Source organism: Cavia porcellus, unplaced genomic scaffold, assembly GCF_034190915.1.
Source record: "Cavia porcellus strain 051 isolate PalLab524CR breed Dunkin Hartley unplaced genomic scaffold, mCavPor4.1 scaffold_7, whole genome shotgun sequence".
In the NCBI taxonomy this organism is placed as follows: Eukaryota; Metazoa; Chordata; class Mammalia; order Rodentia; family Caviidae; genus Cavia; species Cavia porcellus.
Window position 1 is genome coordinate 17,748,968 of NW_026947490.1, and position 24,753 is coordinate 17,773,720.

The window sequence follows — 24,753 nt, forward strand, 5'->3', positions numbered from 1 at the left end:
GAGCCCAGGGCCAATGTGACCTGCACAGCAAGACCCTGTCTCAAAAAGACCAAAAAAAAAAAAAAAAGTGACATTATTTGCTTAGTCATGTCACCTTAAGCCAGAGCTCCATTAATTCAGGTCTTTCCCATAATGCACAGCTTATTCTTCCCTTTCCTTTTATTTATTTATTTGATACAGGGTTTCACTATGCAGTTCAGGCTTACCTTATTACCCAGACTGGCCTTGAACTTTCAGCGATCTTCTTGCCTCAGCCTCCCAAGTGCCAGGATTATAGGTGTGCACCACCACACTGGATTTCCCATTTCTGTAAAAAATTTTCCAGTTTACTCTGTGTTTTAAATATGCCTCCTTTAAATTTATGACAGTCAAGTATGAGGGCACCATCTTCTTGGTCTCTAGGGTGCCATTTAAACCTTTTTTCTAGATCTAGAGACTGGGGGGGAAGTTGGGTTAGTATCCGGAACTGGCTTCATCCTTCTCTCAGGAGCTCCTCATAACGAGGAAGGCATGAGGCTTTCATGCCACCCTCAGCCCATCCTCACCAGGACAGAATCAGCTTCATTCTCTCTGATCTCTTTGCTTCCTTTTGCAGGAGTCTGGAGAGGCGTGGCTGGACCAAGACCTCCCCCAATGTGAGCAGGCTCCCTCCTCCCCTCACCACCTGTTGCCATCACGCCAGGGAACATCCTCAAGCCCTGGCCCTCAGGGGAGAGATAGCAGGAGTCCAGAACCGAGACCATGTGACGGCGCTGGCCCTTGCCACCGCCGTCCCCCCCACCCTGGCCCCAGGCCTGGCACCATGATGTTCCGAGACCAGGTGGGCATCCTTGCTGGCTGGTTCAAGGGCTGGAATGAGTGTGAACAGACAGTGGCCCTGCTGTCACTTCTGAAGCGGGTCACTCGTACCCAAGCTCGCTTCCTGCAGCTCTGCCTGGAGCACTCGTTAGCGGACTGCAATGACATCCACCTGCTGGAGTCAGAGGCCAACAGTGCTGGTGAGTCTTTGCTGTTAGACATGGAAGTGCAGCAGGAGGGAGATCGGAAACAGCTGACAGAGGCTGGTGAAGGCCAGCCAACAGTAGTGCCAAGAAATAAGGGTTCTTTGCTCATTGGGGAGTCACTGAACTCCCAATCCTAGGTTTCTTGGGGCTATGTTGCCAGATTATCCTCAGGCATGGAATGGAAGAGTCCCAAGGGAGGGCAGCACAAGTTGGATACTGCCTACAACAGAGGAGAATTAATACAGGGGGGCTTAAGTAGGCAGTTATAAAACTAAAGTCATTACCTATGAAAAAAGAATAAAAGGTGAGCAGTAATTTTCAAGCTTCAGGATATTAGAATGAAGAAAAAATTCTAGGACTGTTCTGAACTTCACAAGTCATCTTATACCAGTGGTGGCAAACATAGAGCACACAGGCCACAGTGGGCTGTTCATCTCATTGAAAGATGTAAAGTTTGCCATCACTGTCCTATACTAGTCTTTACCCTTGAAAGTACATTGGGTTCAAGGCACAAATAGCTTTGAGAGTGAAGCCAATCATGGTGGCACACGTTTATCATCTCACCACTCAGGAGGTTGGATCACTATGAGTTTGATGCCAGCCTGGTCTACATAGTTCAAATCCAGCCTGAACTACATAGCAAAACCCTGTCTAGAAATAAAGAAGGGTTTTGAACTTACAGTCCTTCATATCAGCTTCCTAAGCAGCCTGAAAAGAGGTACTCTGTCCCATGAGTCTGCTGTTAGGCTAGTATGCCATGCTTCTCTAGAAACTGTCCTTGAGCACCAGTCATAACCAGGAATCAGACCAAAAAACTGTCTCAAGGGCCACCACTAATCTTTTCTGGCCTTCTGAGCCTCTACAAGACTGGATAGAGACCTGCTGACTCTGGTAATAGCTTAGATGAAGACCAGAGGGTGGATAGTAGATACCCAAAAGCTAGCTGGAAAGGAGACTGAGGAGCTTTACCAAGAGTCCAAGTTAGTCACTCTCACTCTTCCCTCTTCTTCATAATCATGGTTCACACTGAGCCCTTACCAGTCACGTACTCTTCACTTGTATTTATTAGCTTTGAAAACAGTATATTTTGGTCACTCTTAAAATATTTAGATTTAAATCACAGTTGTCATTTGCCGGGAAATGAAGTAATTTAACTTCTCTGTGCTTTGATTTCTTCATCTTAAAGTCAATTTGATAATTATATCTACGTCTAGGGTACTTGTGAGGCGTCAGTGAATTATCATTTTTGGAGCTCTTAGAACAGTTTATGGTATGTAGTAAACACTCAGTAATACAGTAGTTTTTATTGTCAGTAACTTGTCCTCTTAACCACCCTGTGAGATAGGTACTATTAGTATCCCTATTTTAGAGGTGAGGAAACTAGCGTGGACTTCCTACATTATGGAGCCACAGAGCTGCCCGGCGTTTCACATCTTGTCGGGTCCATCCTCCTTAGCAACAGTCATTTTGGTGTTTTTGAGTCTTTATATACAACTCACTTAGGCATTATGGGTTCTAGAGTAAGACAGTTACTCAGACCAGGCATCAAACTGGCCTCATTCCCAGTCTGGCAGGTGAAGTAGTAAAAACCCAGCTCGGGCAGCAGCTCAGCCATTTCTCAGCCTGTAACCTCCTCATCAAAAAGAGGTCTCTGGGCCAGGTATTTATCTCAGTGGCGTAAGTGTCTGCCCGGCAAGCATGAGGTCATGAGTTCAGTCCCTGGCAGCAAAAAAAAAAAAAAGTGGTTTCTTGGTCCTGTGAGGCAGACCAGTGTCCTACACTGCTTTGTCATACACTCCCAACACCACCCCACCCCAAGCAGACAGCCACATTACCTCTTGCTGCCAGTCATGGCTGTTAGCAGGATCACCAGTAGGGCTTATTGCTTGTTAGAGCGTTTTTTAATTTTTGCTTTTGTTTTCAGAAGTTGTAGGGCCAGGGATAGAGCTTAGTGGCACAACATAGCCATCCTGGCAGGCACAAGGTCCTCCTGAGTTTGATTCCTTGATACAAAAAAAAAAATAAACCTTGTAGTAAAATTAAACCATGCAAGCCTAGCACGGTGGTGCACAGCTGTAATCCTAGTACTTCAGAAGCTAAGGCAGGACAATCACTGTGAGTTCAAAGCCAACCTGAGCTATATGGTGAGACCTTGTCTCAAAAAAACAAAAATAGGGCCACGGATTTAGGTCAGTGGCATAGTCGCCTGCCAGTCAAGTGTGAGGTTATGATTTTGATTCCCAGTACCCCCCCACACAGTCAAAAACATACATAAAACATACAAAAGGTGAAAAGTGAAGTTTCCTAGACTCCCATGTTCCAGACTTCTTGTTTATGTTTTTAGAGGTGAATTCAGTGCATATGTGACCACATACATATTCTCCTTCCAGCTTTGCCATGTTTTAATTAAACAAATAGTTGAGTATCATGCACATCAGCTAATTTGCTTTTTTCATTAACCAAAATAATTTGAATGTCATTCTGTATTCATCACATACCTCATTATTAATGGTTGCATAGTAAGAATAAGTTGTATTTATGCAGCCCTCCTTATGTACCAAATGATGTTTTACCTCCATTAGTCATGTAATCCCAGTAACTCTGTAGAAAGATCCACTTTATAAATGAGGAAGCTGACATCTGGGGAGGCTAAGTGATTTGCTCTGGGTCACACGTTTGGTCAGAGATAGAACTCAGTTTTGACCTCAGAGCACTTGATTAGTAGCTGGCCACAGAGTGTGTCTGGTCTTCTTCCTACAGTGCTGTTGAATACTCTTTTCAGCATGTTTAAGAAACATTCCTAAGGTTCTAGGAACGTTGTTAGTTGGGAGATTATGTGCATTTAAAATAGTTGTTCTCACCACATTGCCCATGAAAAATGTTACACTCTACACAAAGCAGCAAAGGCCCACCCTTCATGATTCGCATTGGGATTTGGGGGGCAATACCCCACAAAGGTGGAACATTGCTGTGGAATGAAATGAATGATGAGTAAACTCATGAATTAAGGTTCTTACCCACATCCTTATGTCAGGTGGTAAGAATTTTAAACCAGGCTGGTACTTAAATGGGTGGCGTGATAAGGAAAATTTAGAATTGGGGAAGAGAGGGAGGGTTATGGTGTATTTCAGAGTTGACAGGAAAGAAGCCTGCCAGGATTGGAATGAGCATGACTTGAGAAAGAAATGATCACAGATAAATTGTATAAAGGCTTGGAATGCTGGGTTCTAAGACTAAGAATAAGATCCGGTCTCCTGTTGTACTCCCACCCTCAGGAAGAATCCCCCAGCCCTCCTCTTTATTTGTTTTTGGACCTGGAGTCTGTCTCTTGGGAGGTGCCAACCATCTGACTTTCTCTTTCTTCTGTTCAGTGTGACCTGCCCATTCCCTTGCGTTTCCTACACTTGCATCATTCTGATGAATCACCTGAGGAAGCAGAGTGACACAAAATCCAGATTCCTGGCCCTTAACCCTAGACCCAGTAAGTGGGAATCTAGAGGAGATCAATAGGCCTGGGAAAGAGTAGCCAGATTCTTCTGATGACCAGGCATTGTAAGAGATGATGTGGTGCTGGGTGATTCACTTGTCATGGGATGGAAGATCAGGGACACACTGGACATACAGATCCACCTCTGCCACTAATAGCTCTAGGTTCTGGATCAGTCCCCCCTCACTTGGGCCTGAGGCATCCTATCTGGATGTGCGAGAGTTGTTGTAAGTACTTTTAAAAGCCTCTTGCGCTCTGAAAAAATGTGCCAAATTAGGCAGAGCCACAGCCATATTACTTTCTTTGTTTGGGGCCCTAGCACATTCTCCATGAACAGTGGTTCTTAATAGTTAATGCAGGCTGAGGCTGTAGCTCGTGGTAGAGTGCTTGCCTACCATATGTGAGGTCCTGAGTACCACTACCAACATGCTCCCCCCAAAAGATAAATGGACCCCTTCCTCCTGGAAATTTGCTTTTGTTTTCTGCCTTCTCCACAAAGATGCATAGTTATCCTACCAACCATATCTTCTGGTCAGTTGACCCATGAGTCCCCAGTTAAGAGCTGCCCATTGCAGAGACCTAAGCCCTTCCATGGCTTTTCAGTTCAAAGCTGGAGACCTAAACAGTAAGGCAGATCTTCTGTTTTTTTCTTGGGTTTTATTTCCTTGTCCTACCCAAATAACTCTGTTTTTCATTCTAGTTCTCCAAGGAGAGACTGGGTTTGGGTGAGTGTTTGCCTACCTATCTTCTCCACAGAAAAGACACGGAACACAGAAATTACCCTACAGAAAAGTATCCGAATTCTGGCTTTGTGTCATCAGGGACTTTCTAAAAAATAATGTGAGGCCTAGGTCCTATCCTCAGAGAGTTAGAGCCCTCCTCATGTGTGTATTCAATGAAGAACCACTAGATGCTGATGCTGATTATGGGTGGGTCCTGCAAGATGGTAAGGATTCTGTCACATGACCTAGAAATGGAGAGTGGAAGAGTGGGAGCCTAAAGCTGTTGAAGGGAGCTCTGGTCTGTGCTAACAGGATGCAGAGCAGCCCTGCAGTCCAAACAGCTAGTGTTCGTTTCATAGGTGCAAAATCTGAGGCAGTATCCAGGAACAGAGAAAGAAAAGCAGTACTCGAGATCTCCAGAACAGGAAGGGAGAGGCCTCAAGTGTCCCCTTGTCATCCTCCCTGTTCCTTCTCCCAGTACAGTCCTGCCTTCTGTTAGGAGCTGTAACAGTACTGGCCTCCTCCTTCCCCTGTGATGCAGGCTTGGACGAGCACTCTCTTCCCATGGACAGGAGGAAGAGATCGGAGCCAAGAAGAGCTGATTGCCCCTTCTCTGCTCCTATTACTTCCCTGAGCCACACTTCCTGTTTCTTCCCTCCTCCTGTCTTTGAATCAGTCTTTGTATCCAAAAGGTGTAAGCCCCTTCCTTTCTGGCTCGTTGAGTCTGGGTGGGGAAACTGAGGAGGGACTCTGCAAGTGAGTCACCAGAGTTCAGTCCTTATGCCTCCACCCTCCCCTTACAGCTCTGTTGACACAGATCATCAAACAAAAATGTGAGCCCCCTGGCCCTGCCCCATATGTGTGTGAGCTGGCTTGAAGCAGAAAAGGGCATGTTTAGAGCCAAACCCCAGCCCTCTGGCTGCTGCCTGAGGTTGCCACAACTGTTGCAATAGCCCAGCACATAAAAATGGGTTTGCTTTTATAACAGTTTTGAAGATATATTTGGTTTTTATGATTTTCCAGGGCCCAGGGTCATGACCTACCTAGCTCTAGTGACCTGGCCAGCCCTGCCCTATAGCCACTGTGCCAAGGAGGGCACTCATGCAGTAGTCTTCCTCACCCTCTACCCTCTCCATGCATACAGAGTCTAGGTTTGTAGCTTGGTAAGAAGGCAGTCAGTGGCATTACAGCATTCTCCAGCCCCCTCCCCCATCTGCCCACCTCCAGAGTTTCATCACTCTTAAGGGCTGAGGATTTAGCTCAGTGGCATAAACGCCTGCCTGGCAAATACAAGGTCGTGAGTTCAGTTCTAGGTACCAAACAAAACCAGAATTTCATCACTCTTACTGTGCCTTTAGCTTCAAGGAGCCAAAGACTTGTCTGGTTTTGGTAAATAGCTGCATGAAATTCCCCACCCCTGTTGGGAATTATAAGGGGGAGTCCCAGATGTGCTTTTCTAAATAAACTGCCCCAGCTCTGAAACAGCATGGTATTTGGTGTCCAACTAGCAGTGACAACAATAATAGTTAAATACACTGAGCACTTGGCACATGTTGGGTACTTTGCAGATTATCTTACTGTCTCTACAACTCTTGTGACATAAGGACTTTTATAGCCTCCATTTGACAAAAGAAGAGACCAAGGCTCAGACAGATTAAAAGATTGGCACACATTTTACTGGCCTAGGTTGTGGGAGCCACACTAGATTTCAAACCCAGAAACTTTGCCTATTGAGTTTTTGCTCTTAGTATGCTATCCTGAGACCAGGGAACAGGGTGACCCAAGGTTGGGAGAATCCTAGAAAGGGCACATTATACATACATAGATGCTACTGTCTTCCAGGAACCATCTGGGTTTAATTGTGCAGGTTCATTGAGTTCCTGCTGTGCCTCAGCTCTGGCCAGGCTTTTCTGATCTGGGCAGGAAACTAGAAGTTTCATCCCCACCCATCATCTGAGGCCCCAGCTGGCCTCATCCCAAGGGCCCTGAGGTTGCACAAATTCCTTGGACTAGTTCCAGGACTCATTGATGCTTCCCAGTAATAGGAGGCCCGCCCTTCGCACCACCGCCACCAACACTCAGGCATATGAACACAGATTTGCCCATGGTCACTCTCTATTTGTCCAAAACTACACTCCTGTTTTTGGTCAGTAAAACAAGGTCCTTTATTGAGCCTAGTCCATGAGGCTGTTCTGGTCACGTCCCCTGGCAGTACCAGAGGAGAAGCTGTGTCCCTTAGTTCTGGGGTCCTGGCAGTATTCTAGGGTGGGGGAGGGGCTAGACAAGGCTTCTTTTCTGTCTGAGATGCCTCTGGCTATCCTGCAAGGCCTGAACAACACCAATTGACAGTATCTGGCTAGGAATAGAGGGCCAGGCTGACTGCTGGAAGAGAAGGGTGACAAATACCCATCACTGAGCTATATTCCAAGTGCCCACTATTGGCACACTGTCTAATGTTTAACATACATTGCCTCTGCAAATCTTTCCAGCAGCCCTATAATCCGTTTTACAGAGGAGGAAGCATCTGCACAACACTGCTGGAATACGAGTCTATTTCTTGTCCTTAATACTATTTACTGCATTTCTTCTTGTCATGAAGAACTGAAACCTCAGGGGCTAAGTTAGGAAAAGGGGTGTGGGGATTTAGTTCCCTACCACGTGACTTAGTGCCACCGAGAGGTGAGAGGGCAGGAAAGGTTTTCTAACATTGGGAAGGCCTGTTCCACCTTGGAAATATCCTTAGATATGGAGATGGCATGAGGGACAGCTTTGTGGTCATAGGGAGTTGTTTCAAAAGACTGCATTTGAGTTGCAGATGCTGGAGGTCTGGAAAGCCAGCCTAGGAAGAGGAAAGAACACTGGCATTGGAGAGACAGAAGAGTATAGTAAAAGTCTCCAGGTTCTAGAGGCAGACTTAGGTTCAAATCTAGATTCACAGTTGCTCACTAGCTCTGTCACCTTGGGAAAGTGATTGCACTTCCCAAATCTTATCTGGGAAGAAGGAATGCTAAAGTATAAAGGTTGGGGTGGGAATAAAAACCAGTCAAGCTACTGGGCGTGGTGACACGTCTGTAATTCCAGCACTAGGAAGGCTGAGGCAGGAAGATCACCATGAGCTTGAAGCCACCCTCAACTACATAAGATCCAGTCTTTAAAAAAAAAAAAAAAAAAAAAAGGAAAAAATAATCATGCTGGCCAGCATGGCACACACTTGCAATCCAAGCATTTGGAAGGCTGAAGCAGGAGGATTGCCACAAGTTTGAGTCCAGCCTAGGCTACATAGTGAATTCAAGCCAGAACCACAAAGCAAGACCCTGTCTCAAAAACAAAAGCCAGTCCTGTTCTTAACACTAGTGCCTGGCACATAGCATTTGCTTAATAAATAATTGTCCAATATTACTGTCTTTTGGTGCCAGCAGTACCGTTCATTCTGTTATTCTGCCCAATACTGTGGCCATGGCATTAGTTGATGATCTTGAATAAATACATGAACCGTGGGCACTTTACCAGTGAATCTCTAGAAAGCTTGGAGCAGAGAGGACCTGGCCAAGAAAATTATATAACTAGGAGTTGGGAGTTACATGATTTTATTTCCCTAGTGGTACAGATTTAAGTAGTTGAAAATTGGGGGCTGGGGGTTTAGCTCAGTGGCATAAGCGCCTGCCTTGCAAGCAGGCAGTTGTGAGTTCGATTCCCGGTACCGGTAAAAATGAAAAAGATGAAAAAAAAAAGAAAATTAATGTGACTTCTAGGCCAGAGTCTTTTGAACAGGTGATTAAGAGAGGGATACAAAAGGGGCAGTTTTCAAATGTCAGTGCAGCTTGTCAGGTGTCTGTCCTGCAGTGTGGATAAAGGAAGGATACCAGAGGCCCTAGAGTTGAAAGACTTGTTTTGTTTCATTGAGACAAGGTCTCACTTGTAGAGCAGGCCAGCCTTGAACTTGCTTATGTAACCCAGATTGACATTGAACTCACAGCAATCCTCCTGCCTCAGCCCTCTAAGTGTTGGGATTAGACATATTGAAAGATTTGGATACCTAGGTTTTTGAAGCTTCCCTTATATGTGCCTATACTCAGCCTGTTTCTTAGGCTGGCTGATGCCTTTAGAATCTATGTATTTGGGGAAGGAAAAAAAAAATCTGTATTTAAAAGGAGTCAAAAAGATACACTGGTAATAGCAGCCAGTATTTGCTGAAAACTAACTTTACATTTAACTCCAGCAGCCATTCCATGTAGGACTTAATCTGATTTCCCTTTTATAGCAGAGAAAGAGCTCAGTGAAGTGATCATGCTTGCCACTAAGTAGTGTAGAGGAAACATTAGCCATATCTTTGCCTGTTCTTTTTCATTATCTACTGTGTGGTCTTAGCTTTGTCCAGTTAGAACCAGCTCCTTTATTTCTTTCTAGGACCTTAGCGTTAGCACATCACTCAAACTCACTTTTGAGGTGTCTAAACCATCACCTAGGCTTACAAATCTTGTTCCCCAAGAGTGAGGACGGGGTTGGCCTTAGCCATTGAGCATTGTCTCTTTCTCAAGTATTGGTGGTGTTTGCTGCTCTCCTTTGCTTTGTCAGCATCATCTCCATTCTCTGTTTGACTAGTCACAAAAGTGATGATAAGGTTTTTGAATGGGACAGTTAGACTGTAACAGTCCCTTCCTAAGGTCTCCTTCATGCATCTAGCCTGGGATCTTACTGTTAGGAAGCTGCCTTGCTGATGAGGGAAAAAGTTGGTTTTCCCATAGGTTTTCAGACATTGGGCTGGGAGGAAGAGGTCAAGGTCACACATGCACGGAGTGATGTGTCTTAGAAGAGGGCAACATTAGACAGTCTATATAAAAGACACTGGAGCTGGCAGTGATGGTGCTTGTCTGCAATCCCAGCACTCTGGAAAGCAGACAGGAGGATTACAAATTAAGTGCAGCCTGAACAACTGAGTGACTTTGAGAAACCTTATTCAAAAATAAAAAGTAGGGCTGGGGATTTAGCTCAGTGGCATAAGTGTTTGCCCTGTAAGCATGAGGTCCTAAGTTCAATCCCCGATACCAAAAAAAAAAAAAAAAAAAAATAATAATAATAATAGTAAAACAAAAAGTAGAAAAGGGGGGAACAGGTGGTCTGGGCATGTAGCTCAGTATGAGCTCAGGCACTTGATTAAATCCCCAGTACAAAAACAAAAGACATCAAAGCTAACATGGAGGTGGAAGTCTATAATCCCAGCTACTCTGGAGTCTAAGGCAGGAGAATCCCACATTTAAGGCCAGCCTGAGCAATAGGTCTCAAAAAGTGCTGAGGACATAGTTGGGTGGTGAGTGCTTGCCTAGCATGTGCAAGGCCCAGGGTTAAATCCCCAGTAATTAATGAGTTTAATCCCCAGTAATAATTAAGTTTTAAACAGGATGTATATTGTAGCTCAGAGTTACAGCACCTGTCTGACATGCATGAGGTTGGATCCCTCGTGCTAACAGAGGAGAAACAAAGGGAAGAAAAAGTGAGCTGTAACTTTAGCTACATTTGGAGCAGTATAGAGAAGATCAGCATGGGTTCTACACAAGGGTGACACCCAAATTTATGAAGTACTTTATATTTTTGTAAAATTTCTGTCACTTTTTTTTTGGGGGGGGGGTCAGGGATTGAACTCGTGACCTCATGCTTGCCAGGCAGGTGCTTATGGTGCTAAATCCCCAGCGATTATCACTTTTTTTTAAAAGACAGTTTGAGTAGAAAGATTGTCATAGGTTGAAACTTTGAATCTCAGCCCTAGTATGGGAATTTGAATGACTATAGCGTAGAGAACCCTTAGAAGGTGGGAATATTCTGAGCTGACTCTATCTGCAGAACTAGGAGATAGGGCATGACCTAGAAATGAAGGTTATATTGAGCTGTAAGTTCCTGGGCGGGGGTCTAGTCTTGCTATATCCCACTGTAATCTCCCGATCAGGAACACAATATCCTGGTATGATTTAGGCATGAAACCGTCTCTTTGTAGGGGCCAGATTGTGGGTAGGGGAACTAGAAGCCAAAGCCAGTTAAACAGCAGCCAGCGTTTATTATGCATGTTCTAAATACTAGACCTCTTTCCTCTTTATTAGCTCCTTGACTCTCAAAGCGGTGCTGAGCTGGGTGCTGTAGTTAACTCTCAAATGTTACAGGTAAAATTGCTTAGCCAGGTGTGGTGGTATAGTCCCATAATCCCAGTGCTCTGAGAAGCTGAAGCAGGAAGGTTACAAATTTAAGCCCAACTGGAGCGGTTTAGACCTTGTCTCAAAATTTTAAAAAGACTGGGGATGTAGCTTACTATGAAGGTGCTGAGTTCAATTCCATTAAAAAAAAAAAACACTGTTCTGTGGAGATCTGGCTAGTAAATTGAAGAGTCTAGACCACCTGCTTCCAGAGCCCAAGCTTTTAACTATTTTATTCTGTTACTTTCTCTAATCAGGAAGAAGGCTGCTTTGATGAGGGAAAGAAAGGAGAGGGCATGATGATAATAGGGGTAGGGGTCAGGTGCAGCAAAAGAATAGGCCTGGGAGCAGCAAGAGGACCTTGGATTCTAGAATAGCAGGTTTCACTGATTGAAAATTACTTCGAATTTTTGAGAATGGGCCTGATAGAACCAAGAAAAATTGCTCTTGAAGGATAATGTATTTCAGCCAGGCATGGTGGGACACGCCTGTAATCCCAGCACTTGGGAGGCTGAGGCAGGAAGATCACTGAGTTTGGGGCCAGGCTGGGCTACATAGTGAGACCCTCTCTCAAAGAAACAACAGCAAAAGAAAAAGTTTGATCCAGGTTGAGAGTCATGAACAGAGAAAGGAGAGGAGCTTGAAGCTGAAAGAATAGACCAGGGCAGTTCTCTTGGGTTTATAGTAACTCCCAGCCAGACTACTGACATCCCTTCTTATCCTTCATAGCCATCGTCAGCCAGTGGCAACAAGAGTCCAAAGAGAAGGTGGTGTCCCTCCTGCTATCCCACCTGCCTCTGCTTCAACCAGGCAACACAGAGGCCAAATCTGAGTACATGAGGCTGTTGCAGAAAGTACTGGCCTACTCAATTGAGAGCAATGCCTTCATTGAGGAAAGCCGCCAGCTGCTCTCTTATGCTCTCATCCACCCAGCCACCACTCTGGAGGACCGCAATGCACTGGCCCTCTGGCTAAGCCACCTTGAAGAGCGACTGGCTAGTGGCTTCTGTACCCGGGCAGAGCCCTCCTACCACTCACGCCAAGGCTCCGATGAGTGGGGAGGCCCTGCAGAGCTAGGCCCTGGAGAGGCAGGGCCAGGCTGGCAGGACAAACCACCCCGGGAAAATGGACACGTGCCCTTTCACCCATCCAGCTCGGTGCCGCCAGCTATCAACAGTATTGGGAGCAACGCAAACACAGGTGAGGGTATTCTAAGAGATCATGCCTACTTGAAAATGGTCGGTCTGTACTGTCTTCTCTCATTCTGTGGCCTTGGACAAATTCACAACCTCACCAGACCTCAACTGAATGAGGCAGTGCAGAGACTGTGAATTAGTGTTCCCAGAGCCAAATCTGACCTACAAAATGCCTTTTTTTTTTTGGTCTTTTTCGTTTTTATCGGTACTGGGGATCGAACTCACGACTGCCTGATTGCAAGGCAGGCAGTTATGCCGCTGAGCTAAATCCCCAGCCCCTACAAAAATAGCTTACTGAACTCACACATTGGTTTCATTATGATGTGTTTTAACATAAGTTTGGTAATGAATGTGGTAGCACCTAGCTGTGATCTCAGCTGCTTGGGAGGCTGAGATGGGACGATCACACGTTCAAGGCCAGCCTAAGCAACATAGCAAGACCCTATCCCTCAAAAGGAGGAAGGAGGCTGGGGATATAGCTCAGCAGCACAATGCCTGCCTGGCAAGCTTAAGATCATGAGTTCGATCCCTGGTACCAAAAATGAAAAAAAAATAAAATAAAAATGTATAAGTTTAGTGCTACAAGGGTTTTCCTGTAAAATCAGATTGCCAGCTTCTTGTGAAGACCACAGAGTTCTGGTGACTCAAGATATGTATTCCTAATAGCAGCAATAAGAGAGAATTGAATATCAGCCACCCCTTTAAACTCTGCACAAGCCAAGCATAATGGTGCACATGTGTACTCCCCAAACTTGGGAGGCTAAGACAGAAAGATTGCCATTAGTTGAAAGACAGCCTGTCTCACAACACACACACAAAAATAACAACAGAAACTGTATATGTGCCTCACCAAACCCCCTTTGAGAATTTGTGATACTTGCCTAGCCTCTGAGAGCCTTGCATTTGTGACCTCTGATAGAAGACATCATCATGTGACATTCCTTGCAGCTCACCTAGCTCTTTGTATCTGGCCTCTTAAGCTTACAGCCTTGTTCCTCTATATAAGATGTGATTCATGCTGCAAGGCAATAATAGGTAACATTTTTTGAGTATTAGTTATGCTAGATACACTTTTATAAACACCCTTTCAGATATGATCTTATTTAATCCTTATCATGGTCATTTTGTTAGTCCTATTTGACAGATAAGGACATCAGGGCCCAAAGAGATGACGTCTTGTATTCCCACATAGAACAAATGATAGAACTTTCCACGGTTCAGACCCAAGCCTTGTGATGCCAGAGCCTGCCTCTGACCACTGTGCTGGCCTACCAACAAAGTGAGCTTGAAAGGGCTCTCTGAGTAAGTGCCCCCAGAGACTGGGTGAGCAAACAGAGTTGGTGTCACAGTATCTTTTTAAAATGTTGGTTGAAATGAATGCATTAGGGAGGCAGCGCCATCTAAGGCAAGGTGAAGAGCTACAGTTTAACCTCAAGGGTGGTCAGCCCACTTTGGCAAGCACTGTTAAAACAGAATGGGGCAGCCTGGGATTTAGCTCAGTGGCATAAACACCTGCCTGGAAAACACAAGGTCATTAGTTCAATGCCTGTTAGGAAAAAAAACCCAGAATAGGACAGTGACAGTGAAATGTCACATGTTGAGGAAATAGCTGGTTTCTCAGAGGTACTTTGTGCTTGTAAACCCAGAACCTTGGCTAAGTCTCAGAAAAATCAAAGTGTTCAAAATGGTTTAGCTGGAATTTAAATCCAAGCATTTTGTCTCTAGAGCTCATACTCTAAACCAGTGTATTGTAATTCTTCTACCTGGAGGTGTCTATCCTAGACCTGCTCAGACCTCAAGGCAGGGGTCACCCTTGCAGGATAAGCTCCACCATACTTTCTGGGCTTCCAGGCTGGGGACTACAACAGGTTTTTTTGTTGTTTTTCCTTTTGGCTGCACTGGAGATCAACCCCAGGTCCTTGTCTGGGCTACCACTGAGTTACACTTCCAGGACCCCCAGCCAATTTAAAGAACAACGTAGGCCCAGGACATAGCCCAGTGGCGTAACACCTGCCTGGCAAACACAAGGCCCAGAGTTCGATTGCCAGATTGAACCATGATGGATGGATAGGGGCTTGGACCAAAACAGAAAGGAATCTGGCATTCTGTGCTGAAGACCCAGTACAAATCAAGGTCATGAATCTGGCAGATTGGAGGAAATAGTGTGCAAGTCTGGCTGAGATGTATTTACATGGATAATAGAAGTAGCAGACACTTATGCTTTCCACATGCCTCTCAATATTCTAAAGACTTCATGTGGAAATGGATGCAGACAGGTGAATGAAGTAATCTGGCCAAGAACACTCAGTTCAGAGGTGGCAGAGTGAAAATTTGAACTCAGGTTTTAGGGCTACAGGCAAGGGATATGGGGCTTGTAATAGGATGAAGCTTTTGGATTTCAGGCAGTAACAGGAAACAGGAAACCATTAAAATACTTTTTAAGTGGGAAGCAAGGATTGGCTTGGAAAGGAGGGTAGGTTTGAGGTGCTGCCAAGGACAGACCAGGGTTTCTTGGAGAGTGCGAGGTCCTAGATCTCTGGCTGGCGTTCCTGTTTTTATAATTCTTAGGCTATGGCCAGGCTCCACCCCAGTGCAGGGCCAAGCAGGGCTTCTCAGGAACTACAGTCATTCCAGTCAGGGTAATTTCCTGCCCTCCCAGACTTGCTTACCTCCTTCTTGGCTGAGAAAGAAGGAAGGAGAAGGCCAGAAGCACCAGGACAGGCACAAAGGCCTGTATTGAGGATTTTGTAGCACCACCCCCGCCCAAACCCTCCAGGACCTAGTGTGCCATCTTGTAGGATTCCCAACTGGGGCAGAAACCAAGGCTGGGGGAGTCCAGAGACATGAAGGAGCCTGAGTAGCAAATTCCAGTAGTCCTGGTTAAAGGCTACGACTGGCCTTACTGCATGGGTACTGCTCTCTGCCAGGTAACTTCTTGGCTAGGAGCATCAGTATTGTCACACATGGTGACAGAAGGTGCCATGGACCTGCACCAGACTGGCCCTCCTCCTTGGACTGGGTGTCAGTGAAGCACTGGCAGGAACCCCAGACTTTCCATCAGAAAAAGAACTCCCTGTGGGAACTGGGGCAGAGGACTTCAGCTTCCTGGGCCTTGATATCCTAACCTACCCAGGCTTTTTTGGCTTTAGTCTTTTTCTTCTAGGCGCTTGGTGGTTAACTTTTTAAGAGCTTCCAATGATAATAGTCTGCTGCAGCTTGTATGCCACAGGTTCACCACCACTGCTCTAGGCTGACTTGGGTTACTACTGCGTTCCCTGTATTAAACTCACAGGTCCCTTAGCAACTAGTTGTCCTTTATGAAACTTGGTTGGAAGGCTTCTGTGTGTTTGCCCTGCACCCAGTCTGTGGGATGCAGAAATGATTGGACTGGATTCCCATCCTCCACACCCCACAGTTGAGTGCAAGAGGCTGGCCAGAGGGAACACTTGAATGAGGCATGAAAGCAAAAACAGCTGGTGGAGAAGGATGGAAGAGCAGTGGTGACTGGGAAGAGAGCAAAGGCACATGTAAAGGTCTGGGTATTCATGGAAACCTGCCCTGTCTCAGATGAAAATCAGGTTGGAGACATTGGGACATAGCCTTGTGGTAGAGCATTTCTCTATCATGCACAGTGTCATGAGTTTAGTCTCCATCACTGGGAAGAAAGATTGACTATTTCTGGCTTATCCCAGAAATGGGATGAACAGCCTGGTATGGTGGCACATGCCTGTAATCCCAGCATGTGGGAGCCTAAGGTAGGACAATTGTGTTTGAGGCCAGCCTAGGTTGCATAGTGAAACAGGTAGGAGGTAAGTAGACCAGCTTGGGTTCAGTACAGGAAAAAATGGAGATAGAAAGCTCAATAACAGGGAATGATGAAGAAGCAGTTCACGAACTTCCGCAAGTTCTAATGAAGTAATTCCTCTGGCCAGGCCCACTGTATTTGCTAAAGATAAAATGATGTTTATTTAGGGCAGATACCTGCTATCACAGATCTTCTATTCTAGCAGAGCAATACAATTAAGTAAAGAAGCAACTAGAAAAAGTAAATTCAGGGTAAGTGCTGTGAGAAATATAACAAAACTATTTGGACTAATAGTTTAAGAGGCAACAGTTTAAAATTCAAAGTTCAAGCCAGGCATGGTGATGCATGCCTGTAATCTCCACACTCAGGAGGCTGAGGCAAGAGAATCATTGCAAGTTCAAGACCAGCCTGGTCTACCAAGTTAACTGAACTGAACTGCATAGCAAGATCCTGTCTCAAAAAGACAATTAAAGAAATAAAATAAGATTGAAAGTTCAGTGCAGGCCTCAGAAGAGGTGACACTTGAGAAGATATATGAAGAAACCAACTGCTAAGAGTAGGCACACAAAATTAGGCGCACTGGCACATTCCTATAATCTCAGCACTTTGGGAGATTGAGGCAGCAAGAATGCAAATTCAGACACAGCTTGGGCAACTTAATGACAGTGAGATGAGACCCTGTCTCGAAAATATAAGGGCTAAAAAAAGTCAAGTGTGGGAGCTCAGTGGTAGAGCATCTGCCTGCCATGCACAAGGCCCTGGGCATCTCCAGTTTAAGAAAGAAAGTACATGTGAGAACTCCTTGGACAAGTTTGAGTGTTCCAAGAAGGTATGGGATTTCAGGAGGGGTGAAAATTAGAAAAGCATGAACAAGGCCTAGGTTGGAGGAGATGAGAGCTCAGGGATAAGCAGAGGTCAAGACTTCCATGGCCCTTTAGGTGTGTGGAAGAGTTTGGATTTTGTTCTGTGAAAGAAGCCATTGGGAATTTAAGCAGGATACAAACTAAGATTTGCATTTTCATAAGGACCAGTGTGGTTGTTCTGAAGGAAAGGGACTATAGGAAGCAAGAATGAAGGCTACAGCAGTAATTCCAGCCAGGGATATGGAGGTTTGGATCAGGGAGCTACCATAGGAAGCAAGGAGGTTCAGAGAAGTGGTTAATGGCTTGTTTGAGGAATTGGGCATTGGGTGAGGAATTGAGCAGATCTAGTATGCCAGGCATGCACAACCTATGGTCCACCATTATTTCCCCCCACTTTCCTCTTTTTTGAGGAATTATCTTGGGCCGTATATAGAACATGTACATATAAAAATAACAAAACTTCTTTAAAATTTGGGGAATTTTTTTTTTGGACACATTGCCTCATTGTATAGTTTGGGCTGCCACTGAACTCAGTATCGTAAGCTGGCCCAAAATTTGCACTGATTCTCATGCCTCAGTCTCCCAAAGTGCTGGGATCATAGGCATTTGCCACCAAATGTAGTTCAAACATTTTTTAAAAGCCAGGCATGGTGGTACACACTTGTAGTCCTAGCAGTCTAGGGAGCCCATTCTGGGCAGTTTTGGCAAATGGTGTCTCAAAATTAGAAATTACAAGCCTGGGAATACAGTTCAGTGATACAGTGCCTGCCTAGCCTTCATGAGGTCATGGGTTCAATCCTCCACACCACCAAAAAGAATTAGAAATTAGAAAAGACTTGTGATGTAGATTAGTGCAAAAGTCACAGGTTCAATCCCTAGTACCTGCCCTCCCTCCACCAAAATAAAAAAGAATGAAAGAAAAGGTGACCCACAGGTTGGACATGTCTATGATAGACAGTTTTGGATCCCAGGGTCCCTCCCCATCAGCATTGTCTGCAGGGTATGGTCTTTTGCGGTCAGATCCCCAAGCCTGATCTCTTCCTTCTCCTTCTCTAACCAGGTCTCCCCTGCCAAATCCACCCTAGCCCACTAAAGCGCTCCATGTCACTCATCCCAACAAGCCCCCAGGCTCCTGGTGAGTGGCCAAGTTCAGAGGAGCTTGGTGCCCGGGCTCCTTTCACCACACCGGACCACGCACCCCTCTCACCCCAGAGCAGCGTGGCCTCCTCTGGCAGTGAGCAGACGGAGGAGCAGGGCTCCAGCCGGAACACTTTCCAGGAGGATGGCAGTGGTATGAAAGGTATGAGCAGAGTGCAGCACTAGGACCCTTCTCTAACCCTAGCTCTCTGCAGAGCTTATATGACAGAAAATTGGTTGTAGCTACCACTTGCCTACCACTGTGAGAAGAGGACGGGTCCAAGAGGATAAGATAGTCCCTGCCTTTTGGGCTCAAGGCAGAGCATAGGGACCCCCACATCCACTCACACAGGCTCTGTCTAATAGAGGAACTGTCACACAAGTAACTGATTGATAATGTTTAGAGAAGTCAATATGGTATCTTAACAGTTCCCCTACCAAGGGGAGTCCACCTGAAAAAAACTACAGAGCAAATGAAGTAGTTTATGGCACCACCACTTTTCTGCAGGGTGAAGGCTGCTTGTGGTTCATGCCTGTTCTCCCCACAGTCCATCCTCTGCCCTGTTCCTGGAGTCAAACTCCTGACCTTTCACTCTCCATCCTTTTCCACAGACGTGCCCTCTTGGCTCAAGAGCCTACGCTTGCATAAGTATGCTGCCCTCTTCTCGCAGATGAGCTATGAGGAGATGATGACACTGACTGAGCAGCACCTGGAGTCCCAGGTGATGCCAACAGGGCCATCGAGGAGGTGTTGGGGGCAGCACCATTTGACATTATCCCTGGAACCCAATCCTTGGCTCTTGAGTCTCTTGTTGGGGCATCCCCAAGTACCTCGTTCTCCCATTTCCAGCTTCTTGTCTCTTGTCCTTATCACAGAATGTCACCAAAGGGGCCCGCCACAAGATAGCTCTGAGTATCCAGAAGCTGCGTGAGAGACAAAGCGTCCTCAAGTCCCTAGAGAAGGTGAGGACCTCGTGTCTCATCTCCAAGACAAATGGTTGCTGAGTCTACCATTGAACCAAGGGCTTTGGGTCATCCTTGTTACCAGCTAGCTACCTGGGCCATCTTCTCTTTGGGCCTCCCTACTCCTCAGATCTAACTTCCAGGCCTCCACCCTGGGGAGTCAGACTTGAGAAATAGTGTACAAGTCAGCATCAAAGAGCTCATTTCCTGGTAGCTAAGAGGCTTCCTTCCATGTCTGTCCTGGCTGTGATCCTAGAATCTTTTAATGTGACCTCTTCTCTCCCTTTCAGCGTTTCTGTTTGTCTATGGGTGATCTCTTCCCATTTGCTAGTTTCTTATCCATTCACTGTCTTCTGTCTGCCTCTATTTGTATTCCTCTTGCCTTCTCCCTGATTGTTATCTTTGGGTGTTTCTTTCCTTCTCAGTGTCTTGGGCTGAATCTTAGATTTCTTGGTGTGAGCCTGAGGCCCTAATATGAGAATACCTTCTCTTCTGAGTTTTGTGCACCTCCACCTTCAAGGGGAAGAGGGAATGTGTGTACATAAGTGTGTGTGTGTCTTTATGTGGGCTGGCAGTGTCCTTATCTGTCTTCTCTCTGGGCCTGAACCCAGGGTACCCACCTGTCTCCTCCAAACCATGTTGGATCCCATTCGTATAGGCATTGTCTGTGCCTCACTGTGTGGGTGCTTGTGATCCCAGCCGTGTCCTCCCAATACAGGATGTGCTGGAAGGTGGGAATCTGCGGAATGCTCTGCAGGAGCTGCAGCAGATCATCATCACTCCCATCAAGGCCTACAGTGTCCTTCAGGCCACTGTGGCTGCTGCTGCTGCCAACCCTACTGCCAAAGATGGGGGTCGAAGAGAGCTGCCAGGTGCTGAGCCTCCCCTGGCCCAGTCCAGCACAGACAAGGGCACTGAGGCCAAGGACCCTCCAGCTGCAGAGAACTACCCCCCTCCACCAGCTCCAGCTCCCACTGATGGCAGTGAGCCAGCCCCGGCTCCTGTTGCTGATGGAGACATCCCCAGCCAGTTTACACGGGTGATGGGCAAAGGTAAGAGCAGCTAGGGCCTGCCCCCAAAATCCTGAGGCAGAGAGCTGGGTGAACACAGGCATCAGTTATATGGTGGGAGCAGTGCTTCTTGAAGCCCCCTGGACACTGGAACATTGCAGAGATGATCTAAGACTGAAGTGATACCCTTGCACTCAAAGCATCTGCAGCCTGAGCAGAAGATTGGACAGTGTCAGAAGGGTCTGCCTACAATACAGGGGGAATAGACATGGGGAAGCCAGAGATTCTGCAGCAACACAGATCTGCTGGGTGGGCATGGTGAAGCTTATGGTAGTTTAGCTTTTCCAGAAGGAACATGGCATAAAAGACTTTACAGTTAGATCCTTACCTTTTTGGCTGTATGACCTGGGACAGGTGACCTGGCTATTGTGGGCCTGAAGTTCTTAAGTTAAAAATGTCTACATTGACAAGATTATTGCTGTTGCAAGAATTAAAATGTATTTATTGACTGCATGTTTGTCATGTAAGGCATTGGTGGGTGATTTATATATCTAACTCATGTCACCCCAGGTGCTGTGCCTGTCACTTAGTTGAGGCTTAACCAGCTGGAGTCTCCTGTCTGTCCTGCACTAGCCAGCTAGGGCTGAGAGGGCTTCAGGGTGGTGGGAGGCATGCTGGGGATAAACTGCTCTTCTTTGTATCCCTCAGTGTGTACCCAGCTTCTGGTGTCCCGACCAGATGAGGAGAACATCACCAGTTACCTCCAGCTCATCGAAAAGTGCCTAACTCATGAGGTAAGATCTTCTCCAGGGCTCTAAGAAAAGAAAGGCTGCCCTGTCCCTCCCAGAACCAGCACTGCAGTGGGACCTACCTGGTACCTGCCCCTAGGCCCTCATCTCACCAGCCTTGGCTTCAAGGGTGGCTTCTTAGAAGATCTGGACATACATACTCCTGTCAGGATTAGTTACCTGACTCCCATTCGCTCCCAGTTCTCAATACCCTCACCAAAATGGTTCACCTCTCATGCTTTTTGCCCTGATGCAGAGGGATGACATTGTATGTGTGTCTCTCCCACATAAGCTGTGCACTCCACGAACACATCCACCTCTGTGCCCATCATTGCCTGGCACAGGGCAGTTGAACATGAACATCTAAGCAGTTGATGGGAGGCAAGTGTGAAAGCAGCCCCCTCCCTTCCCAATCCTAGGCTTTCACTGAGACGCAGAAGAAGCGGCTGCTGTCCTGGAAACAGCAGGTGCTGAAGCTCCTCCGGACGTTCCCACGCAAAGCCGCTCTGGATATGCAGAGCTACCGACAGCAGAAGGGGTAGGCGAGTGCCTCACAGGCTCTTGTGATTGGCAGATCCATGCTTACAGAGGTGTTTGTGACCTGGACTAGGCTGAAACTCTAAGGAAAATAGGGATATTAACCAGTAGAATAGGATGCAAGGGCTAGGAGGTGTAGCTCAGTGGTAGAGCACTTGCCTAGCATGGATGAGACCCTTGGTTCCATCTCTAGCACTGCAAAAAAATAAATAGGATGCTGAGCTGGCAAAAGACAACACATGTCTAGAAAACAAGCTCCTTCCCTTTACCTTTCTCCTCAGCTCTATGCAGGGCCTCTGTCATCTCTTACACCGAACAAATGACAGGAATCTGTCTCTTGACCAGTGAAGTTCAGAGAACTGTTTCAAATGGAAGTGAAGAAACTGTGTCTCCATCCTGGGGGATACTTTTGGGTCAGGAAGAGACAGGAATACGTGATGCAGGCATGTGCTTAGGGAATCTTACTCAGAGCAGATTCCTGATCGGTCACACTCACTGGAGTTGTGGGGAAGGTGAAGGGAGAAGAGCACAAGTGGCTCTTATCCATCTAAGCTAACGTCCTGCCTTTTGCTCTCTCACAGCTGGGCATTTGGCTCCAACTCACTCCCCATAGCTGGCTCTGTGGGGATGGGGGTGGCCCGGCGGACCCAGCGGCAGTTCCCAATGCCTCCCCGGGCCCTCCCACCTGGCAGGATGGGCCTCCTGAGCCCCTCAGGCATTGGGGGTGTCTCCCCTCGACATGCCCTCACCAGCCCCAGCCTTGGGGGCCAGGGCCGACAGGTGAGCCAACTGGAAGCAGAATCCTTGGGGCTTCTAGGGACAGGGGCAGTGCCTGAGGTATATGCATCCATGCATCTGCACCTGGGCCTCGCTGAGAGGGAAGGGCACTCCTTTGCCAACCCCCCACTCTTAGGCCCTGGCCTGTTTTCTACTCACCCCTCCACCTCTTGCTGTGTCCTGTGCAGAACCTGTGGTTTGCCAATCCCGGCGGCAGCAACAGCATGCCCAGCCAGAGTCGCAGCTCTGTGCAACGCACCCACTCACTTCCGGTTCACTCGTCACCCCAGGCCATTCTCATGTTCCCTCCAGGTGAGGTACCCTGCCTTGCCAAACTCCTCAGCTGGCCTCCCTCTTTTTTGGGTCTCATGGTCACTGTCCCCTCTGAAGTGTAAAAGCAACTTTCCCTGTACTTCCCACTGCTCTGCATTCCTCTGCCCCTACCCTGGGAGAGGATTTTTTTTTCCTGTTTCAGTTTTGTCTCAGATCCTGCTTTCACTCTGCACCACTTTCTGTCACCTCTTACCCCTGGCCCATCTCCACATCTTTCCCTCCCTATGCAGTGATTTTAGGACCCTTGTTACTCTCTGTTACTCTCAGACTCATTAAATACTCAATTTGGAAGAGGTAGAGGGAATGAGAGGTATCCATGGAGGAGTGTCCACCTGTATTCTTTCAGAAGCCAGTGATTACCAGCTCTTAGACAAGGCTCTGCTCTCCATGGTGTTGGAAATGAGAGGACTCTTTGCCTCCTGCTCACAAAAATCAGGAGAACAGGTAGCAAGAGGAGATGAGAGAGCACTCGCCATGGGTCCCTGCCTTGCTGGTCAAGAAGGAATTGACTCCTCTCCTGGGCCAACTGCTGGGCAGTGGATGGTCATTAATGGGCAGTCCTAGAGAGATCTTAGGTTTTCAGGTGACCCTAAGTTCTTTACGTTACAGACTGCCACATCCCTTAATTTATGGGATGATGTGGACCAATGCCTGTGCAGTCAAGGAGCCTTTATCTATCTCATTCATTCTAGCATAGACCATGGCTTGTGTAAATGATGCTGAATGAATGGAGGGGAGGGTTGGACCATAGGAGCAAAACATAAAAACAATTCTTTGCAGTGTGCTGTGTGCCCAGCTCTGTCAGGCACCGTAAATTGAATCCTCCCAGCTATACATGGGAGAACCGTAATATTAGTCCAGTCTTAACAGTCACCAGGCAGGCAAAGACAAAGAAGTGATTTGTCCAAGTTCCAAAGATGTTTTTAGAGTTGAGCATGCCAGACTGCACTCTTCCCCATGCCAGTAATTCCAGCACTTGGGAGACTGGGACAGGAGAACTGCTTTGAGTTCAAGGCCAGCCTCGGCTACATAGTGAGTTTTAGGCCAACCTGAAATGCATAGTGAGTTCCTGGCTCCAAAAAGAGATGTTTTTAAGGGAGAGAGAAATCTAATACGACCTGAGCTCAGGGTTTGGGTAGATGGTGATGAGAGGTGAGACTGGAGATGTAAGCTGAGGCTCCTGAATCAGGGACCAGGCCTTCAGGGCTCCAGACCGCTTTCTATTTGAGTGAAGAGCTGAGGGAGTAGTTTGGGGTGAAGCTAGGTCTGCCTCGGGATGTAGACTGCTTCCCAGGTGCTGGAATAGGAAGAAGGCCCATTTAAGAAGGTTGAAGACAAGCCCCATGGCTGTTGCCTACTTTGCTCCACCTGTTCTGCCTGCATGGGTTTCATCCTGCCTAGAGGAACAAATCCAAGTGGGGACAGGAAAGGTTTTAATTTAGCTTTTGTACCAAGTACAGAGAGCAGCTCATCAGGAGTTGTGGGGCAGATGCCCAGACCACCCAGTGCAACTTGTTTTCTGTATCTGAAATAATCATAGCCCGTGACCTCCAGGAAAGGTCCCTTGCTTCGTATCACTTCCTCTGTGTGCAAGTCCAGCTCTTTTTGCATTACCTAGCCTGTGTCCTTGCTGCTGTCTCCCCTAACTGCTTTGTGACCCCCCAGGCCTATTACCCTGTCCTTCCTGCCTGCCTGTTGTGTCCTCCTTCCAGTTGGGCGCATGCCTCACAAGCTCTCGTATCTGCCCTCCTAACAAGACCCTTTATCACCCCAGCTCACTCTCCACCCAGTTCAGTCAGTCCTTACCTCACCACCTCCATTCTCCTTTCTCCCACCCAGACTGCCCAGTCCCTGGGCCTGACCTGGAGATCAATCCCACCCTGGAGTCTCTGTGTCTGAGCATGACAGAACACGCCTTGGGTGGTGAGCATTTCCTCTTTCCCTGACCC

General features: G+C 46.9%; 1 protein-coding gene and 1 pseudogene across 4 annotated transcripts in view; both read left to right on the forward strand.

The window, feature by feature from the left end:
* Positions 1–24,753, forward strand: part of Samd4b (sterile alpha motif domain containing 4B) — a 41,846-nt gene that overhangs the window by 14,760 nt on the left and 2,333 nt on the right. The window contains exons 1-12 of one of the 4 annotated variants that reach the window (XM_063252733.1): positions 849–998; positions 4,376–4,485; positions 12,125–12,595; positions 18,320–18,559; positions 19,009–19,118; positions 19,273–19,359; positions 20,078–20,411; positions 21,078–21,163; positions 21,577–21,695; positions 22,276–22,474; positions 22,660–22,783; positions 24,644–24,727. In XM_063252733.1, coding sequence (XP_063108803.1) covers positions 4,422–4,485; positions 12,125–12,595; positions 18,320–18,559; positions 19,009–19,118; positions 19,273–19,359; positions 20,078–20,411; positions 21,078–21,163; positions 21,577–21,695; positions 22,276–22,474; positions 22,660–22,783; positions 24,644–24,727 — 1,918 coding nt within the window. In that variant the 5' untranslated portion in view covers positions 849–998; positions 4,376–4,421. Of the gene's footprint in view, positions 1–595; positions 999–4,375; positions 4,486–12,124; positions 12,596–18,319; positions 18,560–19,008; positions 19,119–19,272; positions 19,360–20,077; positions 20,412–21,077; positions 21,164–21,576; positions 21,696–22,275; positions 22,475–22,659; positions 22,784–24,643; positions 24,728–24,753 lie in introns of those variants that run through there. The other 3 variants (XM_063252732.1, XM_063252735.1, XM_063252734.1) reach the window with 3 other exon arrangements.
* Positions 10,705–10,804, forward strand: LOC111756015 (U6 spliceosomal RNA; annotated as a pseudogene).